The following is a 25,412-nucleotide window of genomic DNA, read 5'->3' on the forward strand; positions in this document are numbered from 1 at the left end:
GTTTCCCGCGGTCGAGTGCAGTTATGGATACCTTCGAACTTCGAAGGGTTGAATTGTTGCACTCTCTTTCTACAGATGAGGCAAGGCAATGGTTTGTTTTAAATTTCAAGATATGTGGCGTAAGAGTGAGGAAGTTTCTCTCAAGTAGCCCGTTAGTGGCACATTTTCCAAGCGAGTTTTGCATGGTCCAGCTTTCGGATTTGAAAAATGGTGGGAGCTTGGATGGCCGATATGTTCACAACAATGAAGTTGCCATCGCCTCTCTATTTGGAGTTTTTTCTGCCATCCTCCGACAGAAATTCAAAGAAGGAGAAGTGGCGAAACACCGTTGGATCGAGAAAATGGGAGAGTATTCAGTCTCTGCCTCGACCCTATTAGTATGAATTCGGTTTTAGTCATGTTCAACGTGAGTTTGTTCGCTTGTAGCCAATTGAAGACGTTTTCTAGGTCTTTATTTAGACAAAACTGAACGTTCTCAAGATTGCTTCCCGCATATGTGAGGAGCTTGTCATCGGCATACATTCTCGGTTTACAATTTGATAAGCACTTTTGAAGATCGTTGATATATAATAGGAACAATAATGGACCGAGGATGGTCCCTTGAGGGACGCCGCAAGTCAATGAGTAGCTATTGGATAGCGACCCGTTCACAGAGCATTTTTGTGTTCGATTTTCCAAATATGACTGAAACCATCTGAAAGATTTGCCATGTATACCATAATAGTTTAGTTTCGATAGAAGGATTTGATGATCAACAGTGTCAAAAGCTTTTTTCAAATTAGAAAAATGACTCCATTGATTTTCTCGTTATCAATATTATATGCCCACGAATCTGTCGCTTCCAAAAAAGCTGTTACATTCGAATGATTAGCACGAAACCCTGATTGGTTTTGACATAGAATATCGTGCTCTTCCAAATAGGCATATAACTGTTCATAAACTATCCTTTCAAACACCTTCGCCATTATTGAAATCACCGATATTGGGCGGTAATTGTTAGCATCACCGCGCTCACCCTGTTTATAAAGAGGGGTAATCCTTGCATATTTCCAGTCGTCTAGTAACGTCCCTTGGCTAATAGATTGATTAAAAATATTACATATCGGCACACAGATAAGATCAGCTCATTCCCTGATAAACCTAGCAGATATTTTGTCAAGGGCCGTGTAGAACTGATGGTAGTATTATCTTGAAGTATAAGTCCAATCGGGCGTTTCTGTTGAAGAACGAACTCCTTTTCAAAAGGCAAAGTTTGTTTACAAATTTTTTTTTTACATTAGTAAGGTGGTGGGTCCATGAAAGTCTCTCGTCGATAGTAACACCCAAAAGACGAGAGTGTTTCACCCACTCGATCCGATCCTCCCCAGTTGTCACCGAATTTAGTGGCCCGATGTGCGGTTTCCTCATCAACAGCATAGCTTCAAACTTATTGTATTGCTCTTGAGATATTACATTCAAACTATCAAGGAATTCTTCAGCTAAAACGAACGAGATTTGGCTATCAGAGCAGATAAACTAAGATAAGGAGAACTCTTTGTTTTATCTGGCGTTGAAAGATCACTGCATAATCGAAGGGGTAGAATAATTTCGAGATTTCATCTAGATAAACTGAACCTATTTTTATGACGGAATAACCACAGTCGATTGGTTTTTTTTTTTTTTTTCGCAAGAAAAACGCTGGTTTAGCTGCTCATAAAATCTTCATCGAGTACATAACTATGTCTGTGTAAAACTCACATTTCTCTATGACCGCAATGTGTTTGATGGGCGAAAGGAGAACTTTTCCCAAAAACACATACTCTGTAAAAATACGGTACAAACTTGACTTGCTTAGGATTTCGATTCAAGTTAGTACACGTGAACGTGTTTCGACTGTGTAAAGGTTAGGTGGCAGTGAAGCATCTGTTAGTTTACTTGTGGAGAGCATGTTAATGATTAAATAGCTTTTATTCATTCGTATACTCTTATGTTTTTATTTTAGCTTTTCAACATGTTCCGACGAAAAATGAGAACGCAACTAAACTGGTGATCAGTACCCCTCTCGATCTTGTCTCAGATTGGACGGAGCAAGAGGCAGGTCTCACAGGAAGATATCGTGGTGATTCTGGATCGTTCAGGCTCGATTGGGGACTGCAACTACGAAAAAGGAAAGCAAGCCTTGAAGAACATGCTTGACATTGCGTCAGAAGTAGGACATGACTACAGATACGCGGCAGTTACATTTGCAAGTACTGCCACGACCGATTTCAATTTCGTTGTTAATCCGGAGGCAGGAATTAACATAAAGAACCTTCCCCATATCCCAGGATCAACTAACACTCAGGCTGCGTTGGCAGAAGCAAAAAGAGTTTTTGAAGATCCCTCTTCAGGTATGTACAAATTTACTTTCGATCGGAAGTTTTAATTTTAAACAGGGAATATTAACATTGTTTAGTTTTGGTGTTAGTTTTAAACTCAAAAATAAAACAGGTGTACAGGTGTTGGGGTTTGTTACTCCTCAAAACTGTATTTGAAATTCCGCTCGTTCATGAGACGTGTTTCGTTTTCGTCACAAGTCACACAGTGTATAGGTCCAGAGAGTTTCTCTTAGGACACTTACAATTACAACTGAAAAGAAAGTGACACCGTTGAAAATATCTAGACCAAAACAGTAAAAATACAGGAATGAGAACTTGTCTCATACTTTACTGTTGTGTTTCAACTAGTGTCGTTCCCGGCCCTTCGTCATTCGCTCCGACGAAGGTCTAGCTAACGCTCGAAACGTCAGCTTTTATAATCGTAACGGTGGCCAATTTACCATTTCAACTTTGTTGATTTATCCAAATTATTTCGTTACCCCACCGACGCAGCCCCAAACAGTTTCTTTAGAAACTATCAGTCTTTATTATTAGTCAATTAGTCTTAGATGATATCAGGGGATTCATTTTATTGGTTTTTTTCAGCTCGTCCTGTTTCGAGTGACAAAGCAAATGCAAAGAGACTCGAAGAAAATTTCGTAAAAACTAAATCTCAGCAGCCTCCAATTGGTGCTGGATTTCGGAGTTTGTTCCAAAGACCTTCTTCAAGAGAGGCTCACCATGTTGTTGTTCTCATGGATGGCTCAGAAAAAGTTGGATATTGTGAATTCTAGAAGGCAAAGAAGGCGCTTCGTTAGCTATTAGCTGTGAAAAACATCTACGTTAACCTCAAGTATTCAGCGATCACATTCTCGGACTCAGCCACTGTGAACAGTCAATTTTTTGGCGGAATATTTCGCAGCCAGTGAGATGAATAGAATCACTTACCCAGGAGGGGGAACTAACACTCATGCTGCGTTGGTGAAAGCCATGCAACTATTTGAAGATCGCTTGGCAGGTAAATTTTCCTACTCATATCGTAATGAATATGAGAATGAGACTGAGAAAAGGGGAAAATATAAGAAATAATACTAGCCCTTTAGGATATTACATCCTGTTAATAAGTTGCATAAATGGCTGTGAAATGTAATGAAACCTTCTCAGCTCCGGAATTTTTGAGAAGAGATTCAGCGTTAAGAAAAATCAAGTCAAGTAATCCTGGGTTACGCATATGTATTCCATAAATGGTAATGTATTCCATAAATGGTAATGCTGCATAACGAAATCGTCAGCCTTTGTCCAAACTACGCATAATGTATTCTCAATCAAGAAGTTTTACATGAAACTCACAAGGGTGATTTATATTCCTTCGTTCACCCCTAAATTAATTTAGGTTTTGTTCCATGTCTTTTAGGCGGACGTCTTGATCCAGACAAGAAGATAGTTTTCCTCGTCACATATGAAACATCCGATTCCCCCTCTGACACCATAGCAAAGACCAAAGAATCAAAGGAAAGTGGTGTAGAAATTTACGTTGTCGGCGTTGGTCGCTACTTTAATGGCATAACGGAGATAATGGAGGTGGCTTCTAGTCCACCGGAAAAGTATTTTTACGTGGCTTCTGACCTTTGGGATATAGTGAAGCAAATTGTAAAGGATATCGCTCCTAACTTGTTGAATGGTATGAATGCTGCGACTGATATTCCTTGCTAAATCAGAAGGAGGGTATAGACCCTCCTTAAGTTTGAAACTTAGTTTTTAAGGAAAGATTTATTGTTTTAACAAGTTTCCCTGAATTAGATGAAAGTTTTCTCTACTCGGTAGTTTCGTCAAAATGTATCTGAAAAAAGCTTAAACTTTGTAAAATTGAAAACACACTCCGACTATTTAGATTCTTCAATTTTCCGCTACAGGCCATCTTTGCGCGTCCTTTTTCATACGACTGCTCCCATCATCATCATCATCATCATCATCATCATCCCTGAATAATACCTCTTGTGCTCCTAAGTTCCCCCAGGGATGGCATGGATAATATTGGCAATCATAACTCAAGAATTGACATAAGATTCAAAATTGATACTCTCAGTGAAAATCACATTTTCAAAATAGCACTACTAGTTTCAAATTTTCCGCAAACTTTCTGCTTTGTATATTTTTCAATGAAGCTTACAGAATATTTTCAACTATTAATCACGCATCTTGTTTAGCAATAGAGGTCTTCCATCATAGAATGGGTTTTTGTTGCAATTTTAGTGGTTATAGGTACGTGCATCAACTGACTTTTCGATAAATTTGTATTTGTTAAGTAAGAAGACACAATTTTTAATAAAATCTTGCTTGTATTATCGGCTTTACCTTGTACGAATTTTGAGTATCTTGTTATATCAACTGTAGGTCAACTAGTAATTTGTGTCACTAAAAAAAAGAAAAAACATTAAAAAAAGAGAGAGGGCTTATGGCTGGCTTTTTGCCAAACGGGGGTTGGGTAGGATGACTTACCCTTTTCTCTCTGATTCATTTGGAAAACTCTTTGAAGTAAACCAACCCACTTTTGATCAGTAATTTTTCATGTAAAAATTTCTCCTGTATCGTGAAGATCGAGATTTACTTCAGCAGTGCTCATGGTATGAAATTAATGGCTGGGTATGGACGCACCTCTAATACATACATGACACGAATGCCTTAGACTTGTCTTATGATTTTGGCAGCCTGGAATTTCTTGAGATTATGCAAAGTCTGCCTCCCAATGTCTCTGTGTCGGGTTTTTTCAGTGTCTCAGGAAATGTGTTTTAGTCCTACATTTATCTAAACGGGACAATATGACGATTTGGAAATTTGATCGCTCCGAGAGCTCGGCCGATAAGGTACTAAGCTGTCTCCCTTGGCTCGACATTTTCACACAATCACGTACACCCTATCCTGCAAAGGTAACATCGTACGATTCCATTTTACACGTGCTAAATTGTCAAAATCTCTCTATTATTTTCATATTAATTGAATGCTTACAAGGAAAACGAAAATTTGATGATGTTTCCTCGTTATTGTATAGTTGACAAAATCACAATGTCTGTTAAAAGAATTAGATCAATATACCTAACGATTTCTAAACACTCGAGGATAGCTATTTCATAAAGAGGAAATAACTTGTAAGCATATTGTTGAACAGCCTCCGGAGGCTTTTTCTAATAAATGATTGGAAACAATATAAAATTAAGGTGTTTGAAATGTTAATATGTAACAAGGAAGAAACCATGTCACCCTGTTGATTTAGATTAGTTTTTTGTCTAATTGTGTATACAAACCTCGTCAGTGTCCTTTAAATTTCCATGGCAAGGGGAAGGAAATGAGTTGTTTTGAAATATATATATATATATACAATTCTCGTGTTTCGTGATGATTTTAGATACACTTGAAAAGAAGATCACCGACATGGTTCCACAGCGTAACCAGCTTGTCTTTGTCATTGCGATCTTAATGCTCTGTGTGAGATCTGTCGAAAATATTGAGTTATGTCAGAAAATGACGATCAAAAACTGTGCTTCAAATTTTCATGAAATTTTCCAGGCCCTGGAGGAAAGGAACTCAGATCAGCTGTTTCAAAATTGCGTGGAAGTGCAGGTATTTAATGAATGAATAACAATTTTTTGCGGGACAATTTTTCCCTATTGTAATGTATTTTATCTATTTAATCCTATTTATGTCCAAACGCAGTATTCAGACAATTCATTGCCATGAAAACCTTTAGATTCACATGAATTTATCATTAAATCAGTTAATCGAGTTAGCATTGATAATTTCTCAGTAAAATATCCTAGATCTGACGCACCTCTTTTACTCACAATAAAAGTTCGAGGATCTAGTTTATAAGACAAGATTATGAGGAAGGTTAAGGAGGAAAGTTTCAAATGTTAAAGCGTACGTTTAAACTTGTTTCGATGTAGAAAGCTGTTGACTGCCTGTCTGTTCCCCGCTGTTCTGGAGACCTCCTTACTTCGTACCGTTCACTCTTGATTATGACAGCGACTTTGATAAAACAGAGCAACTTGTGTCCAAGCCTGAACTACGCTGGGTTAAAAAAACGATACATGACAGGTTAAGTATTGCTCATCGTTTAAGTTTAGTTATTGAGACCTGAGTAAGGGGAGCACGCCTGAAAACACCGGGCATGATTGGTTAGTGCACTTAACACCAGGGAATCATTGTGTTGTGTTCTTAGGCAAGTCATGATGTCACTCGCATAGTGCCACTCTCTACCCATACCTTTCGGGATATGAATGGGTCTTGCGTGACTGTCACGGAAACCTGACAGGGTGTTGAGATCAAGGGCGTAGCTAGGGGGATCCTGGAAGGTCCTGGGGTGTCATGAGGGGGCCTCTTTAGTCACATTAGGTGACACGGCTTAGGGTTCAATATAAACGATTTAACAATCTGGTGTGTGCCTTCTGTTTGACAGTGACCCCACGCTTTTAGAAAGCTTGGCTTCTTCGGCTGGGGATGAACATGGTCGATAGGAGTCGAGTATTACTTCTTAACCTATTTTTTTTGTGAGCCACCAGAAATGAAACTCAATTCCTTAATCAACATTTTACAGAATCATCGGGTGACAGCCAAGAAGATGCGGTAAAAGTGGAAGTCAAAGTACACTTTGAGTGAAACAGAAGTTTAGAAGAAAATTAACAAGAGATACTTAACAAATGGTAAACACCACACCGTACGTTGATCTAGACTAAAACATTCTCTTTCACTGACCCTCTAAATCACTTGTCTTTGAATTAATTTACAGGTAATCCAATAATCTGTCATGGCAAGAACCCATGGTTCGATGAATGTGAACGGCAATGTATGTGTAACGATGGCGAACTTTTATTCTGTCATCGGATTAGAAAGGAATTCACAGCTATGACCCTACAGGAGCGAAAAAGATTTGTTGGTGCTATCAAAACTGCTGCAACAAACCCTATTTATGAAGATGATTACAGAAGAATCAGCAAAGTGCATGCCCGGATGCCTACCAAACTCCTCCATCACATGCCTCAGATCTTTCTACCCTGGCACAGGTGGTATTTGCTGGAGTTTGAAAACATCCTTCGTCAAGTTGATTGCAGAGTTACAATTCCCTATTGGGACTGGAGTAAGGACGAGAAACGCTGGGCCCGAGGAACGGAGACACACGATGTTTGGAATCCGGGTCCTCACGGTTTGGGGGGTGACGGAACTTTGTCTGATAATTGCGTTAGAGACGGACCTTTTAAGAAAGACGCTTTCTTTATACCTGAAGATACTGGACAAAATTGTTTACAAAGACGTTTTAACATGTCATGCTTCCTTCCAGGGAAAGACGTGATTAAAAAAATAGCAAAAGATGAAAATTTTGTTGCGTTTGAAAAGTTTGTTCGGGAAAAACTTCACCCTACTTTAACGACTGTGTTGGCGGTCATATGTTAAAACAGCACTCGGCTTCGTTCTCTCCGGAGTTTTGGATTCATCACAGCTTCATAGATAAAGTCTGGGCGGATTGGCAGATTAACGGAACTGGTCACACGTTCGAGTATTTCATAAACATCTCCTTTGAGATGCCTTTGAGTGGACGGTTTCCATGGGAGCTGTTAGATAATCATAACTTACCGGGTGGAGTTAAAATCAACTATAAAAAATCCAGGAGATTCCGCACTTGATTCAAGGCTGCAAAACTTTGTTTAAAAGTCACACAGCTTTATGGTTGTGTCTGACTGATGTGATAAGTTCCAAGCTCACCATGAAGAAAACTGAGAGAAAAATATTTTTTTGCTTGTTATCAGCTCATGGACTGATACTTATACAAAACACTTGTTTCTAAATGTTTCCACAATAAGCAATGAAAATGAGTCCTCGCCAAAGTTCTTTCATTTTTAGTCTAGTACGTTTACATTTCGTATATTTTATAAACCCAAGTTATCATTTATAGTTATAAATTTATTTTAACCGTTAACTGCAAAGGGGGGATAAGTCCTTTCATCCACATTCTTGGCGCAAGATAATCTTTGACAGATTAAATGCTTTAAGTTGACAGTTTTCTGCTTTATGCTATAAACAAAACCTCTTTTACAAAAGCATGTAAACTTGTGAACGTATTTTTTGTGTTTTACATACCCTTAAATCAGCTTGGAAAGATCATAGTGATCGTTCAAAATTAAATGGATCTAATTTTTTACCTTCTCAAGAAATTGTCGGCGAGCGAGTAAATAATTTTTCTACCCTCTCATCCTGTACAATTTTACATCAGTTCTTCGCGGCGACATATACTGATAAAAGTCAGTAACACTACAATCCTTGGATTCTGATTAGTAACCAAAATGAGAAGGCGGTCTACTCGGCCGGGTGGACTGTCCAAGACAAATTGTCCTCCTACGTTGGAAGATGGAAGATCGAATCACAGCTTTTATTCCAAAGACGTTTCTAAATCCATTATTTCTATACCAGTGGTGTTTGCGTGCTGAGTCAAGCAGGAGTTCGCCTCTTGATTAAAGCATATGCACATAAAATAAAATGAAAATAAACATCAAGCTTCTGGTGTCTAAAAATAATCATATATGTTTCTTAGCGTAGTAAAGGTGAAAGACAAACAGCCACATCACCACTCACTAGTGTGTGCGATCCAATTTTGGAATTCAACCGCCATCGTAACCATAGTATGATAGTAGAGCTATTAGGGCTAACAGTCGTAGTCTGCTAACTGGATAGCTTGCTTGTCACCCAGGTTCGCATTATGTTGCTTAAAAATATCATTTGTCTTCTTATCATGATGATTTTGGAAGGTGCAAGGACAGCAGGGTCCACAGAAAGAGGAAACGATAGATAGATAGATAGCTTTAGATAGCTTTATTAGGAAGTAAAATCATTGCAGCCCCCGGGCCGGCTGAAATACGACTTACTTTACAATGGGAATAAATTATCTCTTACTCTAAGATAACTACAATGAAAGCAGCAAAGTGTAATCTACAATAAAATACAATAAGAGAAGTATCAAAAACCAAAATACAAATAATTAAGATAACTACTAATAATTAAAACTGTTCGCCATGATAAATGTGTTTTTGAACCTAGTTGTCTTACAAATCGGTAGCTTGAAGTATCTCTGGCTGCGGGTGCGATAGGTGGACTCGTTGCGTGGAGGCAGCAGATCATGGAGCTTGTGATTCTCGTCCCTTACAATCTGATCAAATAGAGCATCACACAAGATCTCCCTCCTCTCGTACAGTGACGCAAAGTCAAGAGCTACTAGAGCCTCAGCGTAGGATAAGTCAGGTTGAATCATCCGCAGCGCGCGTTTTTGCAACCTTTCCATTTCATTGGACAGATATCTATAGTAATAGTAATCAAAGTTTCATGTCTTTACGTGGGGCATGGTTACCCATATTGCCCGAGCCAGAGGCTCATGTATGAAACGCAAGACAACAACCCACCCATCCCACACCAGGGGAGGACATCCATCACGCAGTAATCTCGTGCGTGGGAAATTAACGTCTCCTACCCCTAACCCTGTAGGAGACGGGACCTCCATTTATTCGTTCCTATGCGTCCATTTATTCGTCCCTATCATTCCTTTGAAACTGTTAGGACACATGCTATATCATGATTATTTAGGAAGGCGAAAGGACAGCAGGGTCCACAGAAAGAGGATATGATATCTATCTTTCCTTTGAAAAACAAGACGCGTGTTGTTGTGATGTGTCTCTTCATAGACAATGCAGTAAAAGTGTCTGGATATAAATTTTAGATTATGATTCCTAAAAACAAATTAGGAGAAATGATAAAGAGTTCAATTTACGCTGGATTATGTTAAGTGAAAGTTTGCCATCCTACTGATTTCTAGTTCAGTCTTAACAATAACGTTTCCGAGTCTCCAGCAGTCATTCAACTTTTGATTCAGTTTGAATTGAATATATTCTTTTGTACATAGCCAAAATACAAATTTCTGGCTTTCGCATGCATGTTATTTTTAAGTGACATGTGCTGTTCGAGGCGCCAAGTTAGTACATTGCCTGTACCTGTAGAGCTAGAAGTTCTTATATCAAAGAGCTTGTGAAAACAAAAATAAAAAGATCCCACGAGTCGACTTTGGGGAGAATGATTAACATTTGCAGCTGCCTCATTGTGATTTGCTGAGGTTGGTAATTGCCTGCAGTTTTTTGTTTGTTTTTTTTTTTTTTTTTAATTTCTTTGATCGGAAATTAAAATTACATAACCTTCTTAACCATTTTCATTTTAACGTCAGTGTGCATATTCCCGATACTGTTCTGCGTACATTTCTTAAGGTACTGACAAGGAGAATGTGTTTAACCAATCAGGAGCTTCTATGGTTGGTGATCACTTGGTTTATCCATATGACCTTATTGTGTTATTCAGGGCAGATATTGTAAGGGGGGGGGGGGGGGGGGGGAATTACGGATAGATGCTACGGACAAAGGAGATAAAAGAAACCAATTTTGCCATTGCGCGTCGTTAGCCAGTTTTGACAACGGCCTTTCCGTTATCTACTGGACATTAACACCTTTTCTACAATCCACCGTCTTTGCTCAACAATCATGTTTGGTATAGTAAATGTTCTTCTTCTGCTGTTCACACTATTGGGCAGAACTGTTCTATCATCGTCACAACAAATAGAAAATTTCGCTGCTCTGGTTATTCAGGAGTCGGTTCAGATCATTCCCAAAGGTTCTTTATAGCTGTAGAAAGTAGAAACCAGAGTCTTCGTGACAAGGATTGTAAATGTCTTCAAGTAAGTCATTAATGCGGCTTTTTAAACCTCTTCTCAGTCCTTGCCTGGAGAACTCTTTTACCGAAGAGAACATCACCCGGTCATTCTTTTCCGACCCATTCATCTTTATCGAGCGAGATCGAAACTCAACGATTTCTGTCGCTCTGAATCAGAGTGAACCATTGTTATTAAATTCGGTTTGGACATTATTTTCCAAAATTCAACGATTGTTACTGAGGTCAGCCGTCATCATTATAAAAAATCAATTTTCTTATTTTCAGTCTTCTTTGAACTAGCTTGGTGCTAGTTCAAAGATAGGTTTAAGAGAACTTAAGAGTGGTCGTCTGTAAAAATCAAGCAGAGGTGTTGAAAATGAAAAAATTGAAATTTTTCCAAACTTTGCCAGAACATAGGTATCAATGACCTTAGTTAAGGAAAAATATCAAAATTGCCGAAAAAAAATTATTTTGGGTGAATGGTGACATTTTATGTTTTGGGGGTTCGTAACCGTGTTTTCCCGGTGAACTAGTGCACCTCAAGATAACGGCTGAGAAAAATTTATTTCGCCAGCAATTCGAAAACCACATCACAATTCTAAAACAAGAGATGTTTTTCAAAGGTTCTCAAGTGTTTTTTCCAAGATTCCTTAAAAAATGATTTTTTTACGAATTTTCGAATTCATGCAAAATTTCAGCTATCAAAACATAGCTCAACTTTGGCGACTAAAATCGGCCATTGTTACATGGCTCCATAAACTGAGACAATAACCATTGTAAAGAACAAGGTTTCTACTTTTAGAAATTGCCATAAAGTTTTTGGGCTACCTAAACTACGAGTTTTTAGCGCGATTTATATAAGCGTGTTTGAGCTCGAAAAGCGCGTTACGTGACCAATGTGATTGGCACGTCACATTAAGAAAAACATTATCAAAACACTCGAACTCCCTCTTATATCTTACAAAAACTTCGAAACAGGTCTCCTTCATGTTAAATTTACGTATAAGTTTCTTCAGAAGCCAAAAAGTCAAGGCAATCTGGGCGATTTTCGATAGTCTGTCATATGCAAATTGCTGGTTTCTGTTTTTACAACGGCCATATTCACAACCTAATACCGACCTAACAATAACAAAAACTTTGTTAACATCAGAATTTACACAAAATGTTATTATAAGAAGTGGTTTTTATGCCAAAAGTATGCACTTTAGCCCGCTCCACGCTTTCAAAACTTATTATCCTTGCTAGCATTTCTCGCCACTGCAGAGCGATCGATGGTATGCGATTGCGTTACAGACAGGAAGCCCGTGAGCATGAGAATGTTTATCTTCGCCTTCCTCTTTCTTCCTTGCTATTTTTTGAAATTGCTAATGGCGACCTGCAGCTACTCGGAGCTCGTTGGTGGTCTTGTAGTCCCAGCAAGACCAATCATTAAATAAATGAATAAGGGAATAAATGGATAAATACATAAATAAATCAATTAATGAAGGAGTAAAAGAAGGAGGGAATAGATGGATAGTGAATAAATAAATTGTAGGAATGGACCAATGCTTTTTATTATCCAACTACTCTTCGCAGAGTACAAATAACGCCATAGACGAGTACAAATATTCCGACGACGAAGGGTCAGAATGGCTGGAAAACATAGATCCAAGTTGATCAGATGAATCGAACGAAGAAAAACGGCTTGACGACCAGGAAATTTCTTCATTTATCCAAGAAAATAGAAACAGCAACACGACAACTCGCCAACTCCGTTCCGCCTCGCATACTTATGTCACGCACTCCCTGTAAATAAATATCCGCGAAATTCGCTCGCACTGAAACAACAGTTTGGCGTGTAGGATAATAAATAACTTATTAGACGTTTTGTTGTCTAGTATCGCTGAGTATTTTTACTCGTCATTTGTATCTTGACTCACCACAGGGAGCCCACACAAGCGGCGTGTGTGGTCGTTTGTTCGAACTATAAAGAAATGTATGGGAGAATATTGAAGAGTCGTAATATCGCAACCTTATATTAAGGAATGTCTATGTTAAGGCTCAAAATAAATGTAAACCTACCTCCCTTGCCGTGTATTGTCGTTTCTGTGGTTCTAAGTGGCGAGTTTGAGCGATTTGGTAGATTTTGCGTTGAGTGTTACTCTACTGTTTAAGGGAAGGTACGTCTTTTATCGGAGGGGGTGGTGGGCCGGGGCTTCGGAGGGTAGGGCCATTAGTAAATATTTTACAAATTGGGGAGGGTCAAACCTAGGGTCAAACCTGTTTGATACGCAGCCGGGGGAGGGTCATAGTTTTCCTTTTTTTGGCTAGGAAAAAACTACTCCATGTCGGTTAGTTGACTGTTGAATTATTTGTTACCAAACACGCGAAGTGTATATCAACCTAAAACTTATAAATACAAGCAAAGCTACCAGTCTAAATCAATCTACATCATTTTAAACAGATGTCGAAATATTGTGTCAAAAAACTATCTTCTCCCAACTAACGTAATTGTCTCTCTCGACCCGTGCCCGCTTTCGTCCATATTTTGATGTCGGTAATGTTTCCGCGCGGGGCTCTGGTTTAAAATTAGTGTCCGGTGACGATTCGTTACTTGAGCTACTCGGGCTTGAACCGACAACTCGATCTACTACATCACTTTGCGAGTCCGTTTCCACCTCGGAAAGTGACGAGGTCACTTTTTGCTGTACATTTCTGAGTGGGGGCTTTCGAGGTTGTTGACGCCCCATTAAATTGTACAGCAAGCTACCAATGTGCGCTTTTATCATTGGGACTTTTTCAGCTTTCTTCCCGTTGAAGGTGATCTTGTGATGGGAAAAGTACAAGGATAGTTCATCCACCCTCAACAACGACAGCTTATCGGAGTTGTACAGTCCAACCCAGTCAATGTCATTGTACTCCCGGTCCAGCCGTTCCTTTCGCTCCAGTTTCAATCTCTTCTTTCTTCTTCTCCTAGCGCATTTTTATCTGGGCAAGGTGCTCAACATACTCTGCTACAAGCTTTTCGGGGAAAATGTATTTATCTGAAAACCTTCTAAAAGCCTCACTGTCCCCACTGACTAGTTCACTTTCCTCAAACAATCGCTTAATCTGAGCTCGAGGCTGGAAGTCATCCGGCTCACGGCCATCGGTGGGAGTTGCACTCCAACAGAGATAATGGAAGTTTGGTAGCTTGCCATAGTCGGGATATGGTCGTCGAGCTGGAAGGGGAGCGCTGGTAGTCTCATCCTGCTCGCAAAATTCACATAGTTTGCCACTTCTCTCTTTACACGACATTCGCCTATACTCCATATAAAGCTCACCTCTCCCACAAAATGCTAGTTGAGAACTCAGTATATTCGCCCTTTGGGTTCGGGAACCACCCCAGATCTTCATCTTTCCACTTCTCTGGACTTGTACTTTCACTTGTTCCCGCACCCGCACCCGCACCCGCACCAACAGAGTCAGAGGAGTAGCGGGCATCCTTTTTAGAATGGCGAGTCGGCAAACAGCCACAATAGCCACAAGTTGCTCCATCTGACCTCATGAAATCCTGGTATTCTCCACAAGCGCATTTCCCTCTTTCTATTCTTCGCACATCCTTGCCCATTTTCAAGTTTTCACCGTGCAACGCCACGCAATTAACTGCTTTGTGCGCAGACACGGTTATGTGAGCAACACTTCCGGTCAGTTATTTTCACTTCCGGTTATTTTTGTCTTGGAGGAGGTGGGGGGAGGGTCAGATCCTTTTTGTTTAGGCATTTATGAAGGGTCATGCATCAATCCAATCTGGAAAGTGGGAGGGCCACGACTTTTTTGGCAAAAAATTTCTAAAATACCCCAGCCCACCCCCCCCTCCAATAAAAAACGTACCTTCCCTAAGTAAAGAAACACTCAACGCAAAATCTACCAAATCGCTCAAATTCGCCACTTAGAACCACAGAAACGACAATACACGGCAAGGGAGGTAGGTTTACATTTATTTTGAGCCTTAACATAGACATTCCTTGATATAAGGTTGCGATATTACGACTCTTCAATATTCTCCCATACATTTTTTTATATTTCGAACAAACGACCAGACACGCCGCTTGTGTGGCATGTGGGCCCCCTGTGGACTCACCCCACGGGCTCGTGAAAATACGGCACAACTCACGGCACATACTCAGCGATACTACACAACAAAACGTCTCATAAGATACATATATATCTTCATGATAACATACAATTCTTGACATTTTTAATAATGAGATATTTACCTGCTCTAGCGAGAGGAATGAACTCACTTTGCGGCTGAGCATCATTATGTATTTTTCTTTCTCGAAGATATTAGCTCAACAGTGCTACTCTGAAAATTCGAGTTGAAATAAAGTTTATGTATGTCTGTAGGTCTCATGATCTCTCATGGCATGTAAGATGACCTCGGATGTCTCTTTTGCACTTAGTTATAACTGTGCATTTACTTTCTCCATCGGTCTTGCGGGAACTACAAGTAGCAGCAGGTCGCCATTAGCAATTTCAAACAATTCTTTGTTTGCACGTGACGTCGGCATAAATTAAAAAACCGGGGTCAGCCATGTTGGGGGATAACCACGCTTTACAATCCCTGTAACATAGCTGTCTGAAGTGTAAGTTGAAGGTGTTACGCATATACTTGTCAATGTCATGCATTCTAAATAGCTGTCAATACTTGTAATTAGGTATGCCAATGTAGACTATTTTAAGACTTATGCTGTAGTTTGGATTGTAATACCTTTATTTTGTGTGAACTGTAAATTTTTTTTGTTGGATACTACACCACCCATGTGCTTTGCGGAAGCCGGTATGATCGTTTTACAGTTTTAGTTTCCCCTCTTAACATGCCACAACTCTGTGTTGTCTTTGGTTGTTTTGAATTTGGTTGTGTTACTGGTATGAACAAGCAAGCAATTGAAAAGTGGTTATTGTTTAAGCTTTCAAGACTGTATGTTTCTTTTCTAATAAAAATTCTCCAAACTTGGCGCATACGTATATAGTTTAGTTTGAGATTCAGATAATTACTGATACTTGTGGGATTGATGCTGTGTTTTCTAAATAGTGATAATAACAACACAAACTGGGGGATAACCACGCACATAATTTGCGGAAGCCGGTATTGTTTCGTTGGTAAAGACAAAACCAGGTGAGTCTCTGGCTCCTATTGACAAAGCTGCCATAGAGTGCTATGCACTCACCAATTTATCAGAGTCCATGCATTGTACCATTTGATCGAGGTGAACTTACAGCCAGTTTGATTCTAGGTACTTCATGTACAATTTGTCATATAAAAGCTGTAGTTAAGGCTAGCCACAACCTGTCACTAAAGAACTTCAGTAATTCTCAAGTTGACAAAAACACAGCTTTAAGGTACACCATTGACAAGCAACATTATTTAGTTTGTGTCACAGATGCTAGTCATTAATAGATACCTATACGACAAACAACCATAAAGTTCAGTTAGCATTTTGACAAAGAAAATAGCACCCTCAAAGTAATATTTTGGTGGTTGTGGTACAATTGAATAACCTTGACATTTCAATCATGATTGCTCAGTTAATTTTTTCTATAAAAAGTTGGACAGATCTAGTTTCCTAAAGGCTTTTCTTTCAACTTCAAACATGACATATGATACCATTTTATATTGCACAAATCATTGTCACAGCCAATTAATGTGCTGCCCTCCAAATCTTGTTGACAATAGCCCCACAGCCTTTCCTCTTCTTCATCACCAGATGATGTTGAAGAAGATGGAATGGCTAGAGCTTCACACCTGGGCATGTATATTACTTCCCTACAATTTCAGGAAAAATGCACTTGCTTAAGAAATCAGAGGAAACAGAGCATGCATTTTCCCAAAACTCTTGGTCAGGAAGAATTTCTGCACAAAGCGATCTATTGTTGTTCACACCACAAAATCACAATATTCAACCTCACAGATAAAGATCTGGGCCTGAACTTGGTAGAAGGCATCACTTTTGCCAAGATGAACTTTACCAAACTCGTCTTTCTTTAAACAAAAGTTGGTTTGGCCAGCGGCCTCAGCGATTGCGGAATCCTTGTGTGCATATGGACATTTTATTCACACACACCCATCCCACAGCATTTGCAGTTAATAATCCCATCAGGAGAAGCTCCCAAGTATGGTCACCTTGGATCAATATTGAGACCACTGTCAGAAATTGTCAAAGACTCGTGGTCAGAAATTGTCAGACTGGTAAGCTTTGTGAGCCCTACCCTCGTTTTCACAACCCCACCTCGTGGCCGCAGTTGAAAACTTGTGGGCTTCAGGGTAGCATATGGACTTCACAAGACTGTTAGCAGGCTTAGCTGTATTTTTTTTGCAAGCAGTTTTTAGATTGGAAGCAGTAATACGACCTGCCTGCCTGCCATTTGGTACCAAACTTTATAGTGTGACTGCTTTCTAGTTGAAGCTTCTATTGCTCCACACTCATCAGGTGTAATCTCAAGCAATATTTGTTGACACTGCTGCAACAACTCTATGTACCGGTAATCTAACTGCAAACACTCTTCTCTAGAAAAAAGCTATTGGGCAAGGGCTTGGGTACATTACCAATTTCTTTACGAGTATACTGCTCATTTAAAGGAGCGACAAGGGACAAAACTGCTGGATTTACTGTACAGCCAGAAATACTTCTAAGAATAGTTTTCTGCTCTTCTGGGGTTGGGTTAGGTGTCCTGGTTGTTCAGATCTCAGGGTTAGATCTAGTAGCCGTAGGACTAACCAGTGTTTCTCCACCATCAATTCATGCCTCCTTCAGGCAGAGGTAAAATCCATCTCACCTATAGGTAATGGGGATTTCTTTCATATGACTGGAGAGAAGCCATTTGTTCTTTTCCTGTGTGCATGTGGTAGAATCTCTAATTCTAACACCAGTCTTCACAGCAAAAAGCTCTGCCCCAATATGAGACCACTCTTCACATAACCCTGCTATGCAATAGCAATGGGAAGTAATTACAGTTCCATATTTTTCTGCCAGAAACCATGTTCAAAGTGGGATGTCCCGGGCTATCTGTGAGCAATTCACCAAGTGAGAGTACACAAAACGTCTTAATTCTAAATCCAAAATTTAGATCCTTGAAATATGCCATATCACTCGCTAATGTGAGTACTATGAGTGATATGTCTTCTGAATTCGCAGTTGTTGTGTCAAGATCGACTAGATCACTCTGACAAAGGGCTAACGCTCGAAACGTCAGCTTTTTAACACTTAACGGCGGCCAATTTACAATTTCAACTTAGTTGTAGTAACCGAATTACCTAGTAAAACAAGAGTTGTTGGCCGAGGTGGCTAAAAAATGAGTCCTTTATTTTGCTCTGTTTGATTCTCTCCGAGATCATCAGAAAAAAAATACACTACCGTGACTAACTCTGGCGAACACAACAACTTCATTTGGGTTTTTGTAAGTAGTTCACAATATCTGGATATTGAACGTCCAGAAGGAGCTCGATGTTTTCGGAGAAATCACTTTTCTCAACGCATATCGGTCGAAGCCTTAAATAGTTATTTTTTCGTGGTACCTTGACTTCGTAGGACCCTCTACACCCGCAAGGTAATCCGAATAATGAAGGTTCACATCGGGCACGCCTTCGGAAGAAGCCATTTTGAAAGCTTAGTTATTACGAACCCCCAAAACACAAAATGCCACCGTTCTCCCAAAATAATTTTTTTCGGCAATTTTGATACTTTTCCTTAACTAAGGCCATTCATATCTATGTTCTAGCAAAGTTTGAAAAAATTTAAATTTTTTCATTTTCAACACCTCTGCTCGATTTTTACAGACGACCACTCTTAAGGGAGTGGGGGGGGGGGGGGAGAGGGTTAAGAGAACTTCGGCTGCGGGAACAATGAATAGCAGAAAAAATGTAAAAATAATCTAACGAGTGAGAAAAATAAGGACAAGGACTTTGTCAGAGGAGCTTTGTCGTGGTTTGCGTATCTCTAGAAATCAAACTTAAAGCTTCAAGTTTCCTATTTGTAATCCGGACTTCATTTTTACTTATTATCGTAATAAGAAGAGGAACAACCAGGATAAGAAACTGAGACGTTTACTCTGTAAAATCTACATGGTCTCTGACAAGGAATATTTAAGTAGTTGAACCTGCGGGAGCAGGTCCCTAGAGGACGCACATGCTGCTACGTTTTACAATGTAATGCATCTTATGATAAATTTCAGTACTCCACTGCACCTTTTCATCTATATACTTTGTAATTTTCTTCGATTCGATAACAGTTTTGCTCGGTGCATCCATCAGACGCAATTGCCTTGACGTATTTCCCTCTGGGCACGGATACTCGTTCAAGGGTCATTGAAGGATGGATTGGCCAATAGGAAGGCCTCTCCTCTTTAGTTTTAGAACCACACTATCGATCTGTTTTCTGGGCTTTATAGGATTCAGAGATAAGATCCCGATGTGAACAATCAGTTGACCTTAAGTATTCAGGACGGCAACGCCAAGGAAGACGTCGATTTAAAAATGAATTGCTATTTTCAATCAGAATTTCGAAAACGGCTGCCTCATGCTCGACATAACTAATAAAAGTATCGCTGAGTTTCAAATGGAAATTAGAATAATTCGCTGTGGCGGTTTCGGTTCGCAGACGACGAAAATTTTTCTGATTTCACGTTATTAGGGACTTTAAGCAGTCAGGACGGCAACGCCACAGAAGACGTCGATTAAAAAATGAGTTTCTACTTTTAGTTAGAATTTCGAAAATGGCTGCATGTGTTTACCTTCTCATAGGGCGCCAGACCTCAAACCCAACATAACGCATAAAAGCAGCGTTGAGTTCCAAATGTAAATTAAAATAATTTGCCGCCGCGGTTTCGCTTCGCAGACGCAGATTTTGGTGATTTCACGTTGTTGTTTTGCAAAGGACGGCTAAGAAATGTACAAAGTTTTAAAACGTACGTGCTGGGCTATTGTTCTGCCAATTAGATCTATTGTTTTTCCACGTTCTCGTTGCCGTAGCCGTCGTGGTTTGCTTAAAGTCCCTGTTGTTTTGCAAAGGACGGCTAAGAAATGTACTAAGTTTCAAATCGCACATGCTGAACTACTGTTCTGCCAATTAAAACTTTTTTTTCCCACGTCCTCGTTCCTGACGCCGTCGCGTGGCTTATCTGTAACAAGTGTTAAAAGCTATGTAAAACAACTTACTGACAACTTATTAATCCTGTCAGTGTGGGGCAGAGATTGTCAACGGTGAAAATAGGGGAACAATTCGAATTTATTTTTCATATAGCACTCACTTCTACAATTAAAATGAGAAGAAATAGACGCAAATTTAATTCAAAACGATAAAATGTAATTTCTTAGAAACACAATCCTTCATAATTGCAAGATCATACCTCTACCTGGCAAATCAATTCCTATACGGCCCAAATCAACTGGGGAAGATTATGGCTCTAAAACAAATACAATTTTTAGATGAACAAAGCTTTTGAGATCCTGTAGATAGTTTTAGATCAACATTTTGTTTTAAGGTTTATTCTTCGGGTTGTGACAAAGAACTGACATTTCCTTGAATGACCTTGATTCGGTTTACGTTGTCAACCGGCCACTGGCATACTTTTTATGCTAAAAGAAAGTACTGGTTGGATCATGAACCGACTCACATTATGTTTGAGGAGATTTTCCACTTAAAGTCGAAGCTTCAAATTGATCGGTGTTGTTTTTTTTTTTTAAGGTGAACAGAAGCAAGCTCTTGCCACACGCGAAGAGCAAGTCTTGCGCGCGCGTGTCTCGTTCCTCGCGCTTGCCTCCGCTCGCCTGAAAAACGTGAAGGATGATGCCTGTTCCGTAGGCTAACTCCAATCTGACTTAAAGGGATAAGATACCTTTTCTAGAAAGTCAGTGAAACTGAAATAACCGAGAAGTCATTGTTTCACATTTTGCATTTGCGTAACTGAAAGGAAAAAAGAATCTTCTCGAAACGTGCTTCATCAAAAGTTCGACATGTGATACGTTCTTGTGGTAACCTATCCAAGCTGAGAGGGAACAAAATCTACTCACGCTTTACATTGAATGCTGATCTTTCATAAATGAGGCACGTTTCAAGCTGTAAAATATGATGATGCCTAAGGAAAATACATCATCCTGGCGGGATAATGCCTGTTTTGCAAGCTAACTCTGGAGAGTCAGTGAAACCGAGGTAACCGAGAAGTCAGTGTTAGACATTTTCTATTTGAGTGAAAGGAAGAAAGAAGTTTTCAGAACGTGCTTTATGAAAATTTAACATAAGATACGTCTCTGTAATTGAACCTGTCTGAGCTGAGAGGAACAAAACCTTTTCACGCTCTATAATGAATGCCGCTGTTCTTTCGCAACTGAGACACGTTTCAATCTATAAAAAGACTTAGTAGTCACGCAGAAGTTTGTTCCACTATAAAAGTGACTGACTTATTTTTCAATCACTTTATACGTGCAAAGTACTCAATCCAAAGTTGCAGTAATCGTTGGGACAAAAGAAGACTTTTAATAATGTCAGGACTAAATACGTGGTGTTTTTTGGTGATGTGCGCGCTCATGTTTGCGGCTAGAAAATGTACTGCTCGTCCCGATCCCAATAACCGAGGTGAGTTATTCATACTAAATAGGGCCCATTATCTTCTACCGAAAGCTGGTTGGATTAGCTAGGTAATAACAGGGCTATGAAATTGAAAACATTAAGTTCTTGTTTCCTTCTAGATTTTTGGTGTTACATGAGATGGTGACCATCGTAGTCTTTTAATTTGTAAATGTTTTCTGTATTATCAAGCCGCTATACCAAGAGTGCTGAAGTATAAATATATCTTATTAACCAAGCGCGAGGGCCATACTGGGAGAATATCGGCCCGAGGTCTTGACAGTACGGACCGAGCGCAGCTCGGTCCGTAGAAAAAAGACCGAGGGCCGATATTCTTCCAGTACGGTCCCTAGCAAGCTTGGTTAATGAGAGATTTATTATACGACTGAAGTTCAAAGGACACAAGGGCGGTATCATTCGGAACCATTCGGGACAGTGCGCGATCCAATACTGAGAGAATATTGACCGGCAATAGTGCATTTTGTTTGGTTGATTTTAGCTATTGGCCCTCTGACTGCCCGAGTCGTGTAATAAATGATACTCTTTAATGTGAAAAATTAAAGACGAAGGAAAAATAAGAATACGAACCTTGAACTTTCAAAATATCGTTTTGTATAACAACATGAGTGTACGGTTGCTTCCAATGCTAATTTTTGAGAGTGCATGCCGTATTTTCTTCTCTTTTTCTGCATGACAAGGCTTTTTTCTGAAGCCTTGATTAAATTCTCGGATCTTTCAATATCCATATTTTTTTTCTGATTTATTTTGTAGCATCTCGCAATGTTCCTTTCTTCGACGGGAATCATGTTTAGAACTAAAGAACAGTGGATTAATTACAGATCAGACTTAAGTCGGGCCAAGAGGTATGCGCCGGTAGTGGCTGAGGATGTTGTGATTGTTGTGGACAGTGGGTTACGGTGGTATCGTAATTGCGAAACTGTCAAGGTAAAATTGGCACTCAAAAATTTGATTAATAAATTGGAAAAGGTTGTCTTTGATACAAGATATGCAATGGTTACAGCCGGATACCTGAACTTCAAGTTTACGCCATCCAGTTCAGCTGCCCATCAGCTAGAGAAGACATCCGTCCCATGGGGAACTGGACTAGAAGAAGCCATGAAGCTATTTGATGCTTCTCCAGGTATAGCTTTAGGACGTTATTGGAGACTGAAATTTAAACGGTCTCTAAAGGAGTTGGGGCTTGTTCTAAGTACTAATTTTCGAAAATTCTAATTTCAAGCAATTGAAATCCATGTCAATCTTCCCCATCTTCTGCTATTCTGGCTCCTGCTGGCTTTGTTGTTGGTCGGCTTAGGTGTTTCCTTCCCTTACTAAACTTCAAATGTCTAAAAAATAACCAAAATATAGACTTATAATCAATTGAGTCAAAATTTGCACACGGTTTTTTTTTCTTCTCTTACTAAACAAAGTCATGTTTGCGTCGCTGGAGAACAGCGACATGAAGATAAGAAGAGGTTTTATCTGTCCGTAATTTTTGGATAAATGTCTTGCAAGATCTGGAAAACAATATGCTGGGGTGAGACTTTCATCAGATTGCTTAATGTTAGTGCATCAGCGTAAACCATCAGCAAACATATTATTAACAGATCTTATGCTTTTGATATAACAAGAACGTCAATTTGGTCGAAGAAGGAAACACACAGTGGTTGTAGACGAAACCACTATGATGATTCAAAACTACTAATTACTCGGTGGCAAGTTAGTGGACTGTTCAAGCCTTCATTTACCCTTATTTGAGGTCTTAGGCATGGTCTATGGACTCCATCTTTTGAGCGTAATCAAAGTGGAACTAACCCAATCAGGATTTCCAGGTGTTAATTTAAACTTTTGGAAAAGAAAACGTTTACTTAGCTTAAAGTGCGACTAATCGACTTTGTGGTCACGTTAATCAAAGCCCATAAAAAAGGTTGTGACACACCATGATCCTTTTTCTTCTTTTAACTATTGTTTTCCCTTTTTTTCAAAGGTCATCGCAGTCACGCAAAGAAGATTGTTTTACTTTTCACCGATGGTTTGTCATCCTCACAGAGTTTTGGGACCCACGCTTATGCCAAAGCACTCAAAGACAATGGGGTGGAGATTTTCGTGGCCGGCATAGGATATTACCATACGGAAATAGACAAAATAGTACAATTAACCTCTAGCCCGGCTGATAAGCATATTTATAAAATTAAAAACGTCGGTGGTTCCTATAATATAGTTGGGCTAGGTCTACAAAAAACTCGTCTAGACAAATGGAAAATTCTGCCCGGTGAATATGAACTCCCTTGTTGATAAAGGAGATGATGGCACATGGTGCGAGCCTTAGTACAAACATTGTCTTTTTGTAACGTTTAGGATACCTGTCTACAACAATTGCTAACTCAATAGAGAAGAAAGTGTGACTAGTGACGCGAATACAGGGAGCTAGACCCGCCTGATATATCTGATTAATAAATAGTTAAAACTGACAAAGTCTTCTTGACATTTTTGTGTTACTTCTGATAAGAACAATGATAGGATGCCCCTTTCAGAAACACTTCAATCAAAGGCCCTTTCAGATACTTATCGGAAAACGTTTACTGAATGCTTCTCATACACAAATCCATGAATTCTCTTGAAGCCTGAAAAGCCTTTTTTCATTTCGGTTGCAGTTCTCTCCTTCAGCTCATTTAAAGGAGTACCCCTGGCCATCGTTCCTTCCAAACAATTTCTTCCCATGCAGATAAGTGTTAAATCTTAAAATTTTCTAACGTGGCTATTTTGTGAGCCCAAGAGACACTGACGAACGTTGGTAAATCATTAAAAGTTACCCAACCAAATCGTAGAAAACGTTAGATTCCATGACAAGCTTATCTACGAGTTTGAGATTTCTCCTATCGCAAAACAGGGGGAGCGTGCAAACCTGTACTAATTCGGCGTAAAAAGTGCTTAGTTGTCGACATCTACCAGGAGTGTTTGACGGAAGTGGCGCCGTGCATGAGGGAGTCACGCGCGCGGCCAACACAACGAGCTTTCTTATCTGCACCTCTCACGCGCCTACCCAATCTCGCTTCGGGTTCATCGCAGTGTTTTCGCAGCAGTTTTTTGGGTTGTCACGCAACGTTACCACTCCGTTACAAGGGGCGGCGGCGAACATTGTCCGAGCAAATGTCATTAACTTGTGTACTTTCTGTAGTACAAGGGCCAGTTTGTTTGAGAAAATTTTATTAGTTTTGTTTTCAATTTCAATTTTAAGCGTATGTTTTGGGTGAAATCTTTTGAGCGCCAATTGTCTTCTAAAATAATTTGGCACATGCTCATCCGTCTTGAAAGTAGTTTTTTTATATTGTTTACCAAGCTGAAATATAGAAATGTGAGTCCTGGAGAACTCCTTGGAAAGAGGGTAACTGAAAAATTATATTACACAGAAGAACAATGCTCGAACAGTAATACTAATTTCTATGCAACTTCTGTATGAGAACTAGATGTACCATTGTTTACTGGTTTTGTATCGCAATCCAGAATTCAGTCCATTCAGTAACGAAATTAAAAAATAATTCCATGGAAAGTGCGCACGAACGATTTTTGTTCACTAGCTGCGATGCATCCTGAAAAAACAACAACAACAACAACGGGTGAGCGCAGCGAACGAATGAGTTCTTTAATGCATGCATCGCAGCGAGTTAATAAGAATAGACAGTCAAGAATGCATGTGGCTACTAGTGCAGCACAATTTTTGAAGCATTGAAATGAGCTAGAGGTTTTATGATGTCTCTTT

The 25,412-nt window shown here is 39.5% G+C and overlaps 2 protein-coding genes and 2 pseudogenes across 3 annotated transcripts; 3 read left to right on the forward strand and 1 right to left on the reverse strand.

Moving 5' to 3' along the window:
* Positions 1-3,214: 3,214 nt before the first annotated feature.
* Positions 3,215-4,308, forward strand: LOC148741688 (collagen alpha-1(XII) chain-like). The gene is made up of 2 exons (XM_088738405.1): positions 3,215-3,354; positions 3,751-4,308. The coding sequence occupies exons 1-2, from the start codon at positions 3,267-3,269 to the stop codon at positions 4,047-4,049; spliced, it is 387 nt and encodes a 128-aa protein (XP_088594531.1). The 5' UTR covers positions 3,215-3,266; the 3' UTR covers positions 4,050-4,308.
* A 1,414-nt stretch (positions 4,309-5,722) lies between these two features.
* LOC148741689 (uncharacterized) lies at positions 5,723-9,574 on the forward strand (annotated as a pseudogene).
* A 3,954-nt stretch (positions 9,575-13,528) lies between these two features.
* LOC148741690 (uncharacterized) lies at positions 13,529-14,198 on the reverse strand (annotated as a pseudogene).
* Positions 14,199-20,853: 6,655 nt separating this feature from the next.
* LOC148741691 (matrilin-3-like) lies at positions 20,854-24,118 on the forward strand. 2 transcript variants are annotated; one of them, XM_088733408.1, is made up of 3 exons: positions 20,854-21,238; positions 22,424-22,793; positions 23,640-24,118. In XM_088733408.1, exons 2-3 carry the CDS (start codon positions 22,433-22,435, stop codon positions 23,945-23,947), a joined length of 669 nt encoding a protein of 222 aa, XP_088589534.1. In that variant the 5' UTR covers positions 20,854-21,238; positions 22,424-22,432; the 3' UTR covers positions 23,948-24,118. The 2 variants fall into 2 exon arrangements, with proteins under 2 accessions (XP_088589534.1, XP_088589530.1); XM_088733404.1 differs by lacking the exon at positions 20,854-21,238 and adding an exon at positions 21,250-21,661.
* The last annotated feature ends 1,294 nt before the right edge of the window (positions 24,119-25,412 follow it).

This window comes from Stylophora pistillata, chromosome 1, assembly GCF_964205215.1.
Source record: "Stylophora pistillata chromosome 1, jaStyPist1.2, whole genome shotgun sequence".
Taxonomy (NCBI): Eukaryota; Metazoa; Cnidaria; class Anthozoa; order Scleractinia; family Pocilloporidae; genus Stylophora; species Stylophora pistillata.